The sequence below is a fragment of the Protopterus annectens genome, chromosome 3.part0 (genome assembly GCF_019279795.1).
Source record: "Protopterus annectens isolate FY-2018-M chromosome 3.part0, PAN1.0, whole genome shotgun sequence".
In the NCBI taxonomy this organism is placed as follows: Eukaryota; Metazoa; Chordata; order Ceratodontiformes; family Protopteridae; genus Protopterus; species Protopterus annectens.
The window spans coordinates 880,750,281-880,767,151 of NC_056731.1; the positions used below are offsets into that span (position 1 = coordinate 880,750,281).

The 16,871-nt window shown below is 41.5% G+C and overlaps 1 protein-coding gene across 2 annotated transcripts in view; it reads left to right on the plus strand.

Moving 5' to 3' along the window:
• OTULINL (OTU deubiquitinase with linear linkage specificity like) overlaps positions 1–16,871 on the plus strand; it is a 999,021-nt gene that overhangs the window by 860,145 nt on the left and 122,005 nt on the right. For both annotated transcript variants that reach the window (XM_044065209.1, XM_044065208.1), the window contains one exon: positions 13,963–14,232. In XM_044065209.1, the coding sequence (XP_043921144.1) occupies positions 13,963–14,232 (270 nt within the window). The remainder of the gene's footprint in view (positions 1–13,962; positions 14,233–16,871) is intronic.

A 16,871-nucleotide genomic window follows, 5' to 3' on the forward strand; every position in this document is an offset into this window, starting at 1 on the left:
GTGGTGGATCCTGGCACCTGACAGGCAGCTAACAGTAACCTTCTCCTTGTTCAGCCTAGTGAGTGGGATGTCAGTGTGCCTGTCTATAGAGTCACCTATTACTAGTATGTTATTTTGCCTTAAGAGCTGTGATTGCGTGGCACACTGGTTTTGTGAAGTATGTGTTTCATGGTTTGTGTTGGGGGATGGAGGTTGCTTGGATATCTGCTTTGGAGGTCTCTGTTGCTTTTGCAGATTTTTATTTAGAGCGTCCGAGTATGTTTTTGTGTATTTATGTGTGTTTTTTGCCAGTGCTGGTTTTATAGGTCTATGTGAGACTGGTGGTGTGATGCATCTAATTCCCTTCTCCTCTTGACTGCCTGGTCCAGTCTTGGGTTGAGAGAGCCTAGCCTCCAGTTTGGCTGTATAATTGCATCTCTCGCATGTGTTAGTGTTTGGTGGAAGGAGAGGGTTGTCTGTGTACATGAGGCAATTGTAACATTGCCTCAAAATGCCCAGATTCATCAGTTGGACCGGAGAGTACACCTGAAACTGTCCTTTGGACATACCTGGATAGGTACAGTGAACTGTTTTACTGATTGGCTGGTAAGGCCAAATAGAGAGCCTTGTCCTTCTCTACAGTATAGGGGGGGGGGGTTTAGCGCTAAGGCTTATTAGTGCTTGCTATGAGTTTTGAGCAAGTGCCGGGATGAGAAATGAATGGTTTGAGTGCTTAAGTTGAAAGTTTATCTAGTTCCAAGGGAAAAATTGAAGAGTAGACTTTGTGGAGCCGGGCATATACCCTAGCTAACCGGTGCTGCCTGTTGTGCAAAACCGCACAAATGAGGGTTTTATAGCAGGGAAATGAAATAATCTGTAATGCTAACAGATACTGGTGGCTAGTATCTACAGTGGGTGACATCTGCACCTCATGTGTTTGGGGCCCTTTGGCTGTGTGCTGGGTGGGACAGGCCTGGATGGCTCCTTGTCACAGTGACCCTCTTCCACACATCTATGTACGTCTACCTTTGGCTTATTTTAGTGAGTTGTCCTGACATATATGTCTGTATTCCTATCCACTGTGTGTGCAAGGCAGGAGTGGTGCATACTGACAAGTGTCTGCACTAACAACCGCAACTGCCAGATTTGTCTGGTCCACTGTTTTTTTGCAGTCATGGCCTTCATGTGTTTAAGTGTGTGAACATTCCCATTATGACCTTTCAGTATGTTGTTGACTGACATTGCCTTCATTTCTCTAAGTGTGTTAGCATGCCCAGTAAGTCCGTCTGTATTGCATGTGTGGATCAAGTGTAGGTAGTTTGTAATGCAGTGCTTGACCTTTGTGTTGTACTCTAACAGGTAGCATGATGTGTCTGCAGGGTATCCATTGGTCAGTTGGCATTGACTGTTGCTACATTTCTGCATAGCGTGGGGGGACACCTGACTGTTTCTACATTTCTACACATGTTTGGGGGGGCACACCTGACTGTTACAATATTTGTATGTAGGATGGAGGGGGCACACCTGACTATTTCTACATTTCTACACAGGAGTGGGGTGGGCACACCTGACTGTTACTATAAGTCTGTGTAGGACGGGGGCCACACCTGACACTTGTACAAATTTGCTAGGACTGTACTGGTATATCGGGTACTCCATTTCAGTCTGTAGTCTTACCTATCGTGCTGGCTAGAGGCATACCAGTGTACTACAGATCTTAGCTTTTAATTACCTACATATTAGTTTCTGACTTCCTAGCCTTCACAACTGACATCTAACTGCCTGGCCTGCTGTAGTCTGTTTGTGTAGGCCTGGGGGGGGTTACCCATAGGCCTCATTCAGAGGCCATAGTACAGCATTTGTTTGTGTTTGTCTACACCTGTCCTGCTGGCTGTGACTGTTATTGGATATGTGTCCCCCCCGACTGGCATGTTTGAGTCACTTACCTTGTGGGTGTCCCAGTATTGAGGGTGGTGCTGCAGAGATGCATATGCCGGATGCACATAGTACACTCCCTATACATGGTTGAGCACAGGTAGTGTCATGTTTGGCATCCCTTTTACTGTATGTGCGAGTCAGAGAGAGGTGTCATTCCCTGGGTCCCTACCGTGTCAGTGCATTTGCTATGCATTGCCTCTTTGCCAAAGCCAGGGCATACTGAGCACGCCTCCTTCTGCCTACTGGGGCAGACTCAGGTTGTTCCTCCTCTGAGTCACTCTGTGCCTGTGCAGGCCTTGGCAATCGTGGGGTGGCTGTGTGGCCCTGCCCCATGCTGTTTTTGCTGCAGCTGGATCATATTGGATAGTATGGCACATACAAGGACAATTTGGGTACATGTAGTTGGTGAGTACTGCAAGGCTCCACCAGAAGTATCCAGGCACCAGAACCGTGACTTGAGCATCCCAAACACACGCTCTATTATGATTCTTGTTTGTGCGTGTGCCTCATTATGGGGTTCTTGTTTGGGTGTGTGTGTGCATTTCTGATGGGTGTCATCAGCCACAGCTACAGTGCGTATCCAGCATCCCCCTCTAGGTGATCATGTGGGATGTCCCCACTGGCAAATCTCTCGTACAGCTGCATCAGAAGCCAGATAGCTTCCAGGGTAGCCAGCACACACATTCATTATTATGCCCTGGACATCGCACACGACCGGGCAGTTGATGGAGGGGAAGCCCTTGCGGTTGATGTAGACCCTACCCCACTCACCGGGTGATGCTTTAATGCATATGTGCGTGCAGCCTATTGCACCAAGTACCTCAGGGTATTCTGCTATTTGGTGGAAGAGACGCATATTGCTGGCCAACGCCTCACGGGTGTTGGGGATATATACATGCTCACCGACATGTGCTGACATGGCATCCAGGAACTGATGGAGTACCCTGGATGCTGATGCCTGTAAAATCCCCATCATATCCCCAGTTGGCCTTTGGAAGGTACCTGTAGCTAGTATTCTTAGCCCCACACATACCTTGGTATCCACTGGGATGGGTTCCCCTCTGTTAGTTCTGTGTGTAAGGGGTGGCCGGCACAGCTCAACATTTTACTGTGGGAGGTCCCTGTCTACTCTATAGCGCTCCACTATCTCCAGCTCATGTAGCCCTTGGTAGGTTACCCTGGGTCTGTACACTCTTCTCTGTCTCCTCACTGTGGGTTGGTCGGCAGCATTCACATCCTCACCACCCTCAGCCTCTTGCACATGCTGGTTTATGATAGCAAAAGCAGCCCCTAACATTTTTTGTTTTGCTTTCATTTTGTAAAATTTCCCCATTTATATACACCGGTGGTGCAGAGTTTTGGGGAACAAAACAAGGGGGAAAGGTGTTTGCTTAGTTTATAGTGGTTTGCTGGTCTGGGCTGGTCTGCTGCCTGTTTAATTGGCTGATTCTGATATATTTCACCTGCCAGCTAAGCTAATTCTCATTGGTTACCTTCCTACTGCTGTTTTCCCTTCCCATTGCCTTCCTGTTTATGCCTGGGGGCACGCCGCGCAAATGCAGTGCTCAAATGTGCACAGAGCTGCTACTTCCTGGTTTACTTTTTTTTGCTTTAAAACCTGGTGTGTGGCGCGCATACCCACTTAGGCTTTGTAAAGAGTGTTAGGCAGGTTTAGACACACACCCCTAGCTTAGCTGTGCTAAGCTAGGAGCAATGCTGAGCCACAGGGCTCCAATCCGCTTACAGTATGCCTAACACATCCCCCCATGATGTCACCTATATCCTTGTCTTGCACCCAGCTATTCATACTCTTACACTCTTGGGACCTGCCTTACATCTTGGTGAAAACTGGGATTCACTATCCTTCCCCTCATTTGCATAGGATTGACTGCTAATGCATAGTTACATGTCTCACACTGGGCTTCCCCTCTTAGCAACCATTACTCACTGGCGAGGTTGTCTTCTGCCTGCCATTGACTTGCATGGCAGAATACTGATTTTAGTTAGAATGCATATTTTAGGTTTGTTTTATTATTTTCCCCCGATCCCGTTTGCGTGCCGTTGCCCTATGCTTAAACAGCTGAGATAGGCAAAAAAAAAAAAAGTTGATTTTTTTTTTTTTTTTTTTTGAATCAGTTTGCAATGCCAATGGCCTTATACTTGGCCATTGGCATGCTTCCTCAATGATATGCAGCCTTTATTTGGAGCTGTCATGGCTCCATTTCGGATTTTGCAGAAATGTACTCGGTTACTAACTGAGTACATTTCTGCAGATAGCACTTGTCTTGCACAGACTGTTGCAAGCTTCCTGGATTGCAAAATCACCTCATTTGCATGAATTTCTCCTGCAAATGAGTTGATTTGCATACAAGGGCTTAGTCCGTGCATGATTAGTGCAGGAGTTCTCATGCATGCCCCTGCAGGCTGTTCCTGGATCGCACAGCAGACATATTGCCTGTCAGAGCTCCTGCACTAATCATGCATGCCGTGCAGGGAATAGAGAATCCGGGGGTGTAACTGTCATATTTACAACAATTGTAATTCAAAATACAGCTGCAATATGTAGGCATACATATTTAGGACATTTCTTATTGTTACAAATGTACTTATTGCATAGCTTACTCAGTATACGTTCTGTGATCTGTTAGGGTCGTGAGGATGTCTGATGTCTCTGGCTCTTAAAGTGTAAGCTGCTGTTAACCAGGGGGGGGGGGGGGGGGTTGCTAAGCTCTTTGTTAGGGTGGCGAGAATGTTTGACCACTTGTCCCTGGCTGTAAGTGTAACGCATCTGGAGTGATTGAATTTGCAAAAAGATGTAGTAAGGTTGAACCAAGTAGTCTGTTCAGAACGGATGCACAGCATGACATTTATGTGTTGCTTGCTGTATTGCACGACTAGGTAAAATGCAGGTTTGATGCAAAACTATTTTGTTTGTAAGCAAATGCTACTAGCCAAACTCATTATCATTGAATATTGCCAGCTTGCATTCTCAGTGGTGTAATTGTATTGAAGCGGAAGAGGTGTGAGTGAGTTTTGGTGGGCATAGCTTAAACTGGCCAAATTAAGTAGCAATGTAACAAGGAAACCAATCCCACAGTGCTTTTAGTGACTGCTTCACGCTGTTGCCATTTTGTAATCTACCTTTATCTGGTGTGTATAGATTTCCAAAGAATATCCAGATTTTTGCCTCTTTTTTTGTCCGTTTTTTATCAAATTGTGGTTTTCTGACAAATTACTGGTAAATCATTAAAGACTGACGTTAGGAAATGCTAGACATTTGAGTTTCAGAATTCATATCCTTTAGAAAATTCATGCTAATGCAAAACCTGTTACTTTATCAGCTTTCTAAGTTTGTAAGAGCAATATTTAAACGTTGTTCTATTTTTTGGGGCCTTTGTCCCTCTTTTTTATGGCTTTGTCCATATTTCTTGCTCTAAGAGGTTGAGAGGTATGGCCAGTGTATGAATGTTGGAGAAAACCTTTGATGGAAAGAAATGCTAAGTTCCCCTTTCCTATTTGATACAACTGCGGCAGACTCATAATGATGCAGAAACTTCTAAAAGAGCAGTGGTTTACAAATACCTGTTGTGCAGTTGGATTTTGGTTTCATGAAGTCATCACCATTCCTGTCATTGCTAGTTTTAAATTAATCATTCTATGTTGTGATGTCAGTTTATAAATCGTGTGCAGTGCAACAGCTTTTTTTTCTGATGCAGTGATGAAGGCTAAGCATGTTAGACATTATTTAGTTAGCATTATAATGAAGTGCCACAGTCTGTCTTTGGAATAATCAAATAAGTAGGTCTGGAGTGGTAATGGCATGTGCTCACCACACGTGTATTTTTTATGCCCAACTGATTTAAGCCTATTAAATAGCCCATTGTTATAACATGTAGCATTTTCCATTGTGTTAGCTTCCATTATATTACTGTTGTATCAGTGTGTACCATTGATGTCATAATCTGTGTGACAATTATGTTGTACTCTGGTAGCAATTGTAGCTATTTTATAGTTGTCTATAGTGTGATATTCCTTGCTGTTAAGATAAGATGGCTTTCCATTTTTAGTTTTAATTTTGTGTTGTGTGATAACTGAGAATTGTAATTGTATTTTTGCTATTTCCTATACCCATGTGGCTTAACTGGGCACTCAGTTATATTATGCAAGAATAGCCATGTGGTGATCTTGGTTCTATTTTAAGAATAGGGGGGCTGGCTCCCTGGTTTTTAGATAGTAGTTGAATACACCACTTGCCTCCACATAAATACTTTTGGGGGGCAAAGAAACTGAAATTGAATTATGTATTAACGTTCTGTCTACTTAACAAGCACTGGAGGCACTAAGTCAGTTTTGAAATGTTGTAAATCTAATTGCATGGCGTAAACTGCTATAAATGTTACATTTCATTGTGTTGCATGATACAGTACTTGAGCCAATGTGGTAAAGAATTGCCCTTACAGTGGTACAAGTTGAAAGGTAATCTTATATCAAATTGTAACTGAGATCCATGATAAATAGGACTGAATCCTAAGTATAAAGAAATATATTTTAATCACACTGATCAGCTTAGATGGACTTTAGGGTGCTGCTCAGCTTAGATGGACTTTAGGGTGCTGCAAGGAAGTGTTCCACTTCTGCCACTTTGTTCCACTTCTACCACTTTGTTCCACATTGGCAGGTACGGCTGACAACTATGGAGGGTTTTGTCTCTTATTCTTAGGAAAGCAATTTCCATGGATTGGCTTTCTGCTGGAATACCATTGTTTTGTTTAATGAAGTGGCGTTCCAACCTAACCAGATATGCTGCTAAGTTTGGTAGAGGTGATGGACAGCTATCTGCATATGTAAAAGGTGAACATATATGTCCAAACTCTAAAACTGTTGTGCTCAACCATTAGTAAACATCTTTGAAGTCCCTTATTCTGTCTGACAGAACAGATTGCTGTCAAGCCTGTGCATTGTAACACTATGTTTATGCTATGTACTTGATCAGTCAGTACCCAGTGTTTGTTGTACTTGCTGTCAGTGATGTGCTGGTGTACTGCAGCTGGTGTGTAAGGCGTGCCCCCTTTGTTACACTATGACAAAGCATTCACTAATTTTCATGCATTTAAAAAAATTGAAAGACATGACTGGAGTGGCTTTTGTGGGAGTGACCTACCTGTGGGCGTGGCTCAAATAGGGGCATTCCTTGAGAATGGTGTGGGTGTGGCTTAAGGGGCACCAGAGCACTACTTCACCTAGGGTGCCATTTCAGCTAAGGCCGGCCCTGAGTTTTAGTACTGGATTTTCAGCAAACCCATTGTCATTGCATATAGATTATTATTGTTGGATAGAATTCTGTTCTGTAATGGGTGGATGATGAAGCTGTGAAATGTGAATAAGTAAAGGTTCTTTTACAGTGGTGTTATGAACTGTAATGGGTGGATGGTGAAGTTTTTGTTTTTTCCCCTCGAATTAAGAATAAATCAAGGTTATTTTGTAGCTGAGGGTAGTAAAATGCACTAGGAGGACCAAGAGGATCGTATAATATCAACTATATATATTTTACAACAGCTGTGCTCTGTGATTCAGGTGATCCAATACTACCAAGCAGTTTTATTATCTCTTAAAATCTAACAACAGAATAGCCTGGGTTCATCACATACTGCAGTCTGTTGATTTTCTAAAGGACCAGCATGCTCTGCAGTCATTAGAGCAGCTTGTCTTTTAAGTGTTTGTCTCTGATGGTACTATCCAAAATGTTGTCACTGACCATTACTAAGCTGACATTGCAGTTGCAACATGTGAATCAGCAGAACTAAGCTGTGAATTGAACTTACTATTAAAGACAAGAAGATTTTGGGCAGAGATTAGCAGATCATACAGTTGAGTGTTATTTGGATGATTATAGCACTTGCTAATTAAACTGTTTTGTTTCTTTTGAATGTACACAGGTGAACACAAAAATGGACTTGAGTCATATAGAAAAATAGGTTTGCATCTGCCTTCCCAGATGCATTCTTTGAGACTAGGATGCTACTGTGTAGTTATATATATATATATATATATATATATATATATATATATATATATATATATATATATAAAACAGTTACATTAAAAATTCTTTCCTTACTGAATTTCTAACTTTGTCCGCCAGCCCTTATTGACTGAATATGGAAGCTAAGGATGTCTATGGGTGATGACTTAGGCATTTTATGTAAGACATTTTGACTTTATTGCAGTGACTTGTTTATTTGCTTTTGATACGGTCTCCCATCCTCTACTTTTAACTCAGCTCTCATCTCTTAACCTCTCCACCTCGGCCTGGTTCTCAAGCTATCTTTCTGAACGTCAACAAGCTGTGCAATGGAAATCCTCAACCTCCCCCTTTCTACACACCCCCACGGGAGTCCCACAAGGTTCAGTTCTAGGACCACTACTCTTCAATATATTTATTAACAACTTTCACCACGCCATCCCTGACTCATCAATAATCCAATATGCAGATGACTCAACAATCATCTGCACTGCTTTCTCCCTCTCCGACCTACTTCTAAAAACTCAGTCAGCCTTCTCGAAAATGGAATCCTGGATGAAAAATAACCACCTTGCCCTTAATGCTAATAAAACTAATCTGATGATCTTTTCCCCCTCTAGAAACTCCTCAATCGACAAAAACTCTTTCTCAATACTCAGCATTGATAACCTCCCAATTGAAACAGTTTCTAACATCAAACCCCTTGGTGTCATAGGTTCATAGGTAGGTACTAAGCTATCTGCCCGAGGGCATTTATAAGCCTAGCCAGAGTGTGTCGGCTTTCGCCGCCACATTGATTAATTAACTGAGCCTCTGTCAAGCAGAGCCAATGAAGTGATCCCAGGGGTGTACTTTCTGTTACCCATCCACTCGTCAAGGTTTCTCTTGAAGAGTGTTAGTGAGGGGCTCTGCCTAATGTAGTTAGGAATTTTGTTCCAAAGCATGGGGAGTCTCTGTGACAGGAATCTATCCCTCCAGCATGTTCTATTTATTGTTGTGGTGAGGTTTAGCTCACTAGGCTCGCAGTGACTTGGATTTCTTTAGGTGGAGCATGTCCATCAATTCTGAGTTGGACATGGCTTTGTAAGTCAGGCAGAGATCACCTCTGAGAAAGCGATATGCCACTGAGTACAGCCGAAGTTTTTTCAGTCGGGCTGCATAGGACATATGTTTGAGGCCAGTAATCCTCTTGGTGAGGTGCTTTTGTGGTCTTTCCAGCTGTTGGTCTTTCAAGCTGTTGGAAGTGTCTTGTGAGGTACATCCCAAATGGGGCATTGCACTCTATGATGGGTCTGATGAGTGATGAGTAGAGGGGCACTATAACCTCTTTATTTCTAGATGTGAACCCCTTAGTAATTAGATGGGCCACATAGAAGGATTTCCTAACTACTTTGGCAATATGATTGTCAAAGGAGAGATTACTATCTACCTGGGTCCCCAGATCTCTTATTACCTCTTCAGTACTAAGGGGGCTGCAGCATATGTGGTAATTCGTGGGTGTTTTGTTTTTCCCAAACGGGATGACTATGCATTTTTTGGCATTTAGCTTGAGGCCATGACTTTGAAACCAGGTGTCTGTCATTCAAAATTTCAAGTCAAGAAGACATTTCATAGAAATGTCGATTAGCATGATAAAACATACACATGACCAGTACAGGCTTCACATGAGCTTCACCTTTCAAAAAAAATAAAGTAGCATTTGAGTAGTTTTGTTTGTATGCTGCTATTTACATATAACATTTAGTTGTTTCAAAAAAATAACTGTTTTTATGAAAGAAAACTTAAACTTAGGAAATATTTCAATAATCTCAGGACATCTGCCATTTTTTTTTTTTTTTTTTTGGACACAACACAACTGCCCAAAGAGGGACTGTCCCTCACAGTGGGACAGGTGGTAACCCTAGGTGTCCGTCTCAGTAAGGCCTTTTTGGAGGATGTCCGTGTCAGCTGGAGAGTCAGTTATGGCTCCCAGTTTGCAGTCATCGGTGAACTTGATTAGCCATAGTCCTCCTGTATTTGCCTGTACTTCTGAGAAATATATGACGAACACTAGGGGTCCCAGAACTGAGCCTTGCGGGATACCACTTGGACTGGTTTAGAGTCAGACCTGGAGCCCGTTGTTCTTACCGTGTGAGTTCTGTCTGTAAGCCAGTTGGCAACCCATCTTGTGACGTAGGGGTTTATGTTCAGGCTGGTGAGTTTTTCTATAATACCCGAGTGAGGAATGGTGTTGAACGCCTTGGCAAGATCAAGGTAGGCTGTGTGAACCACCTTTCCCTCATCTATGGCCTTGGTAACTGTCTCAAAGAAGTCAACCAGGTTTAGTAGGCATGATCTGCCCTTAACAAAGCCGAACTGGGTCGGGTCAAGTGTTTGGAGGTTCCCAATGTCTTTGTTAATGAGTTCCATGATGATGTTCTCCATAGCCTTGCAGACCAGGCTAGTCAGGCTTATGGGGCGATAGTTACCATGGTCAGTTGTGGCTCTTCCTTTGTGGAGCGGAATAACCACTGCTGTGTGCCATTCTATGGGCACATAGCCTGTGGAGAGGCTGAGTTTGAACAGTGTGCTTAGGTGGGGGGTTAGTTCGTTCTGTAGTTTGTGCAAGACGCAGCCTGGGACACCATCTGGCCCCATTGATGCTGTGATTTTTGGCTTTTGAAAGGGCTGTTTTCACCTGTGCTTCTGTGATTTCCGGGGCACTACACTTTTCCGGTATTGTTGTGGGCCCTTTTGAAGGTGAGAGGGAGGTGAAGTTTGCACTGAATCTATCTGCCAGTATGTTGGCAATATCAGTAGGTTCAGTATATTTTGTGCTATTTTGCATTATCTCAGAGCATATCTGCGAGTTGCCACTTAGATTTTTGACATAGCTAAAGAAGGCTTTGTGGTTATCTTTCGAGTCCTTGGCTATTTTTCTTTCGAAGTTGGCCTTGGATGATTTTATGAGGGACCTTAGTTTCTTACTGATACTGATCAGGGATGTCTTTCCTACTTGGGATTTGCTTTTTTTCTGCACTTGTTTCCTCCTTTTGTTGTATAACCTGTTTATGGCAGGGGTCCACCAGACTGGTTTCCTTCTCTTTGGGGAGTGAGTCTTGGTTTTGCTAGGGATGGCACAATCCATGCACCCTTGTAGGTGCTCATAGAGTGTAATTGTAAAGGATTCTGCATCTTGGGCAGTGTTATCCTTTAGCATGGGGGCTGTGAAACTTACCACCTCTGACTTAGTAAGGTGAAGTTTGCTTTAGAAAAGTTTTTCACTGTGGTTTCCTTGGTTGGGGGTGGTGGTGGGGTGTGGACATCCAGGGTGATTAGTTTATGGTCTGATCTAACCAGTGACAGGTTGACCTCCGGTACGGAGCACCTGTCACCCATGTTAGAGATGACCAGGTCCAATATGTTGTGGCCTATGATAGGGGAGTTTACCAGCTGATCCAGGGCATTTGAGTTGATAAATTCCAGGAAGCGCTGAGCCTGGGAGTTTGTACTCAAGTAGTTTTCCCAGTTAATGGTAGGGTAATTGAAATCTCCCAAGATCAGGGTGTTCGGTAGGACCTTCATGTTTTCCAGTGTCTCCAGAAAGGTGGAGTGGTGGTCCTGGGTCATGGAGGGTGATCTGTAGCAGGCCACAATTTGCATTGCAGATTTTCCCGATATTAGTTGCTCATGGATGATCTCAGAGGTATCATGCTGCACCACTAACCTGGAGGTGTGGGTATCCTTGATGAATATGGATACACCCCCGCCTTTTGTGTTTCGGTCCGTGTTCTGTGACCAAAATGTGTGGTATGAGTTGTAGCCCAGTAGTGCTGGAGTGCTCTCTGGAGCCTTGAACCTGGTTTCAGTTACTGCACAGATGTCTACGTTCTCCATACTTAGGAGTGCTTCGAGTGCATGCATTTTGAGATTTAAACTCCTGGCGTTGAGTAGCATAACCCTCAGTTTTTTACTTGTGCTGTTTACGGAGGTGGGTTTGAATTTTGAGCCTTGCCTAAAAAAGGCACTATGGGGGCAGCAAGAGCCTTGGCCAGTATTTGAAAGCCAAGGGGGTGACAGGTGCAAGCCGTCTCTTGCGAAGCAACGTGGCTTGTCGAGCATGTCATCCCAGGCTGACAGACACTGGATCCCCTTTGAATGACACCAGAAGCTTAGCCAATTGTTGAAATTGATCATTTTTTCTTTATACTGAGGTATCATTCTTGGTGAGGGCAGGATGCTACTCAGGGTCAGGGACATACCTGCCTGGGCTACATGATCAGAGAGCTTTTCCATGTCTCTTTTCATGTAGTCCAGGGAGGTGCGGCTCAGGTCGTTCACACCAACATGAACAATGACAGAGTCATATTTGCACTTGTTCTGGAGTTACCTAAGTGTTTGTGTTATCTCTGACAGGCAGCTAACAGTAACCTTCTCCTTGTCCAGCCTAGTGAGTGGGGTGTCACGAGCATCTAAAATTTGACACCCGTATTCAATCCACCATAAAAAAACACCAAAAACTCGGACTTCTATATGGGCACAAGTGCTACCTTTCCCCCTCCACCAGAAAAACCCTAACTTCCTCCTACCTTCTCCCCTCGCTTATGTATGGTGCTCCCCCACCCCTGCTAAACAATCTCCAACTCAGTCTAGTCGATTCTTGCTATAATAATATAAGCAAATTTGCTACCAGCTCAAAAAACTCCTCTCACCACTGCCACTCTCTCCATACTCTACAGTGGCTCGAACTTCCCAATTACCTAACCTTGCTTAAACTCACTAATGCCCACAAGCTCATCCACAAACCTACCAGCTACCCCTCTCTCTTTACTATTGTAAGCCCCTACATCCCTAACTGCTCACTCAGATCAGAAAACCAAAACCTCCTACAAATTTACAACCCCCCGCAACCCCCTGGCCACCTCCTACTTTCCTGCTCTATTTCTAAACTGTGGAACTCTCTCCCTCCCACTCTTCACAATACCCCTGGCCTCACCAAATTTAAATCTCTGCTGTTCTCCTATCTTACTACTAAATGGATATGCCCATCCCACTCCCCAACTTAAATTCCCCATCTAGCCATTAACCTCTCCACGCTCTGCTACTACTACTACTACAATCACCCCATTATACCCTAATGGGACAATCACCTACTGCACCCACTCCTCTCTCTTACTCAAACTCTTGTCTTAACTTGCAAAAAAAAATGTTTCACGTGTATTCTTCTTTGTCTTTATCAAAATATGTTTATCACATTCGTTTTATTGTATTATATGCTGTATTTCTCTGTGAATTTATTGTATTATATGCTGTATTTCTCTGTGAATTTATTTTGTTACCACATCTATTTTATTGTATTGCATTCTGTACTTTCCCTGACAAAACTGATTGTATGTATTGTTTCTCTGTAGCTGTTCATTGGAGCTTTTCTCCCCGGGCCTCCACTGAAAACGGTCTCTTCGTGGCCCAGTGGGCTTCCCCGGTTATCAAACTGAAATAAATATAAAAAACATTCTGTCGTGGAGCATCACAATTTCCAGTTTTATGAAGTACACATTTCAGGAGAAATTAATGCTTATAGTAAGGAAGGTCTTTTCATAACACTTAGAGTACAAACTGGTTTTGTCACATTTATAAGTTCATGTGTGCATTTCAACAATGTATATTTCAGAACTTTGCAGTTACAGTCCTCACACTTTGCCTTGAGAGCAGGGTGTGCATCTGTCTTCTTTACTTTGTTTTTGAAGATGATCCACTTTTTCTCTTTAATCCCATATTTATATAGTGATGAGTTTGTTTCAGGCAAGAAATTATGTATATATCTGATTATTAAAGTGGACGTGTCTTTATAGTAATGCAGGTGATGGTAGAGACATTAGAAATCATACATAGTGATTGCCAGACATGTGATTTTCATTATATAATGGTGATTTGACTAATCTAAACATTTCTTTTCTTGAGTATGCATCTTCTTTTAAAGAAATAAAAGTGATGCAAAAAAGTTATTCTGTAAGTTAACAGGAACCTGAATGCATTTTTTTCAGTGGAATGAAATGAACAGCATAAGGGACCAAGAAAAACGAGAAGAAATGTGCAAGGTACTTTTCTCTGATGAAGACAAGGAATACAAGCTGTATGAGGCAGTGAAGTTCCTTATGCTTTACTTGGTAATAGAGTTCTATGAAGAAATGAAAAATGGTGGGAACTTTCCTGGATTTGTTACTTTCTTATTTGCACGAGACACTTCAAGTGATCCCTTAAGTTTTATGATGAACCACCTTAACCATATAGGTGATACTGGTGGACTGGAGCAGGTAATTTTTATTTTTTTGCATTTAATTGTCTAAAGAGTGGTAGTAGTCAAATTCTTCCAGAATGCTGTCATGTTTCATTTTTCATAGTAATACTCATTTGAACCCTACTGAGTTTTCATTTATATATAACCAGAAGCAGTTGTCCTGTTTTACTATTTTGTAGGAAGAGAATATTAAAATATCTTTAAACCACAGTACAGATTGACCACTCAGAAGTACACAGAGGAACAACTAAAAATAGAATATCTGAATTCCCTAAAGCATAACCCCAGTTGTCCCTGAAGTAATATCTTTACAGCACAGTAAAACACGAACCAGTTCCACCAATAACTAAAAAAATGCAGAAAGATGCAGGCAACCACAGGAGATCAACAGTACCACTACACAGTGCCTTTATTTAGCACTTTCATCTTGGTAACAGACTTCATCAGAATGAATACCAGATCAACCACAGCTATTAAAATACTCACTCCTACCCTCTCATTGGTTAACACACACAATATTCCCCTCCCCTATATTAAAATATGTCTCAAAATTCTTTTAAGAACATAGTCACATATAAACAACTGAAAGAATACAAATAATATCCCCAAATGTAGCCAACCAAAAAATACAGATAATTACCCCACATGAAAAAAAACATGAACAATTAAAAAACATGTTCTTGCTATTTTTCCTATTGTAAAGGTCGTACATAAAATAAGCAGATTTAAGTTTCAATAATGGGCATAATGACATCCTGTCATTCAGCCCAGGTGGTTCACAAGCATTGGTTTTGATCTTCCACCTCAGATTTTTGTACTCTAAAAAGTCCTCAGAGGGGCCTTCCCGGGGTCCCAAGTCCACATGATCGATAGTACAAAATGTAAAGGTGTGGGTGGGATGCATGTGGATATGCTTAAAAAGGGTATTATTTTAATTTCTGTGACTGATGTAGATATGTTGGCATACCCTTTGTCTCAAAGCCCTTTTTGTTTTTCCCACATAAAATCCATCACATGATTGACATAATACAACGTACACCACCCCTTTAGAATAACAATAATATTTTTTTTATCTTTACAGCACACGAGAGAGTGTGGCTGTGCTTTCTTGCATGCTTCAGAGTAGGACCTTTCCCCCTCCACACACACACATACATCTGCAAATGTAAGGTTTTCTGCCTGTCATTATTTAGAGGTAGGTGTGCCAGTCCCAGAGTAATTGAAGCATGCCTCCTGTAACCACACCCAACATGTCTCTTAGCCTTGGTAGTTTTGTGGCATAGTCATCACTCGTAGATGCCTGCATTACATTCATACTAAATATTGCCCTTGTCCTTATACTAGATTGTGTATGTCTGATGAAAAAAGGGAGATATTTTTATCCAGTATAAGCAGCTGATAAATGTTACACAGCTAAAAGGCTAAAATGTTAGTCATTGTTTTCTGATGGTTTTAACTGCATTTGCATTACCCGATGATTTTGTAAACATCTTTATTAGATGTCACATTTTTGAAAAGTGACATAGGTACATGTATAGTAACAGAAAACAATCCATAATATTTTCTTTCGTATTTTCTTGCAGTATACAGTTTTCATTTACCCTAATATTAGAAAACATTTTCACTTCCTGCCTTTCCTTTAATTTCACCATTCCTAAGTTTGTGTATGTGTGTGTGTGTGTGTGTGTGTGTGTGTGTGTGTGTGTGTGTGTGTGTGTGTGTGTGTGTGTGTATATATATATAGATATATATATATATATATATATATATATATATATTTTTTTTTTTTTTTTTTCCATATAAGACTGGCAGTGCTTGCATGCATGGAGTAAGTTTATCTGCGCAGATTACTGTTACACATCAGTATGTATTGTTTGACTTTGGCCTTGGTCATGGCTGAAAAAGGTCTGCAGACCAATTTACTTAACTAGTTATCACATAAATATTTGTTTAGTTCAAGTGTTATCAAGCAAAGCTTTTACAGTGTATACTAATTGTTTCTTGAATTTTAATAACCCTTACATTTTATGACTTTCTTAATTTTTCAGTCTACAGTGAAATGCAGACTATTATTATTTTTTTATGCACTAAAGTACCTTATCTCATTCACGCCATAGTGGCTTTTTTGTATGCTTCCAGTTCACAGCCATAGTTCCTTATGGCATCCAGAACATTTTTGCATCCAACTTCATTTAATAAGTGACTTAACAGGTAATAAACGAGGCAATATTAGAAAGTGCAAACATCAAGACTGTTAATGTAGGATGTTCCACAGTAGAGAAATGAATCACTGTTTATCGCTTATTATTCATATTTCCATTTTTATGTTCAGATTTTCGTTACTGAGAGCCCTACATGTTATTGAGGGATATGGTGTGATATGCCATGGTGGGATACATGTAAACTCATTGTCAATGTCCATGTATATCACACTTTACTTGATATATTACTAGTTTGGTTAGTTTGTCTGTTAGTAATTATGGAAACAAATAATATTTCCATATGTACTTAATACTTCAAAAACAAGTGACTTGCAAACTGTTGCATGACTTCAGGTGAAACCTTGGATGTTGTTGAATAAAACATTCTTTCCACTTTGTACTGTAAGTTTTAAATCTTGAGAAATATTCAGTGTTGTTCATACTAATTATACAA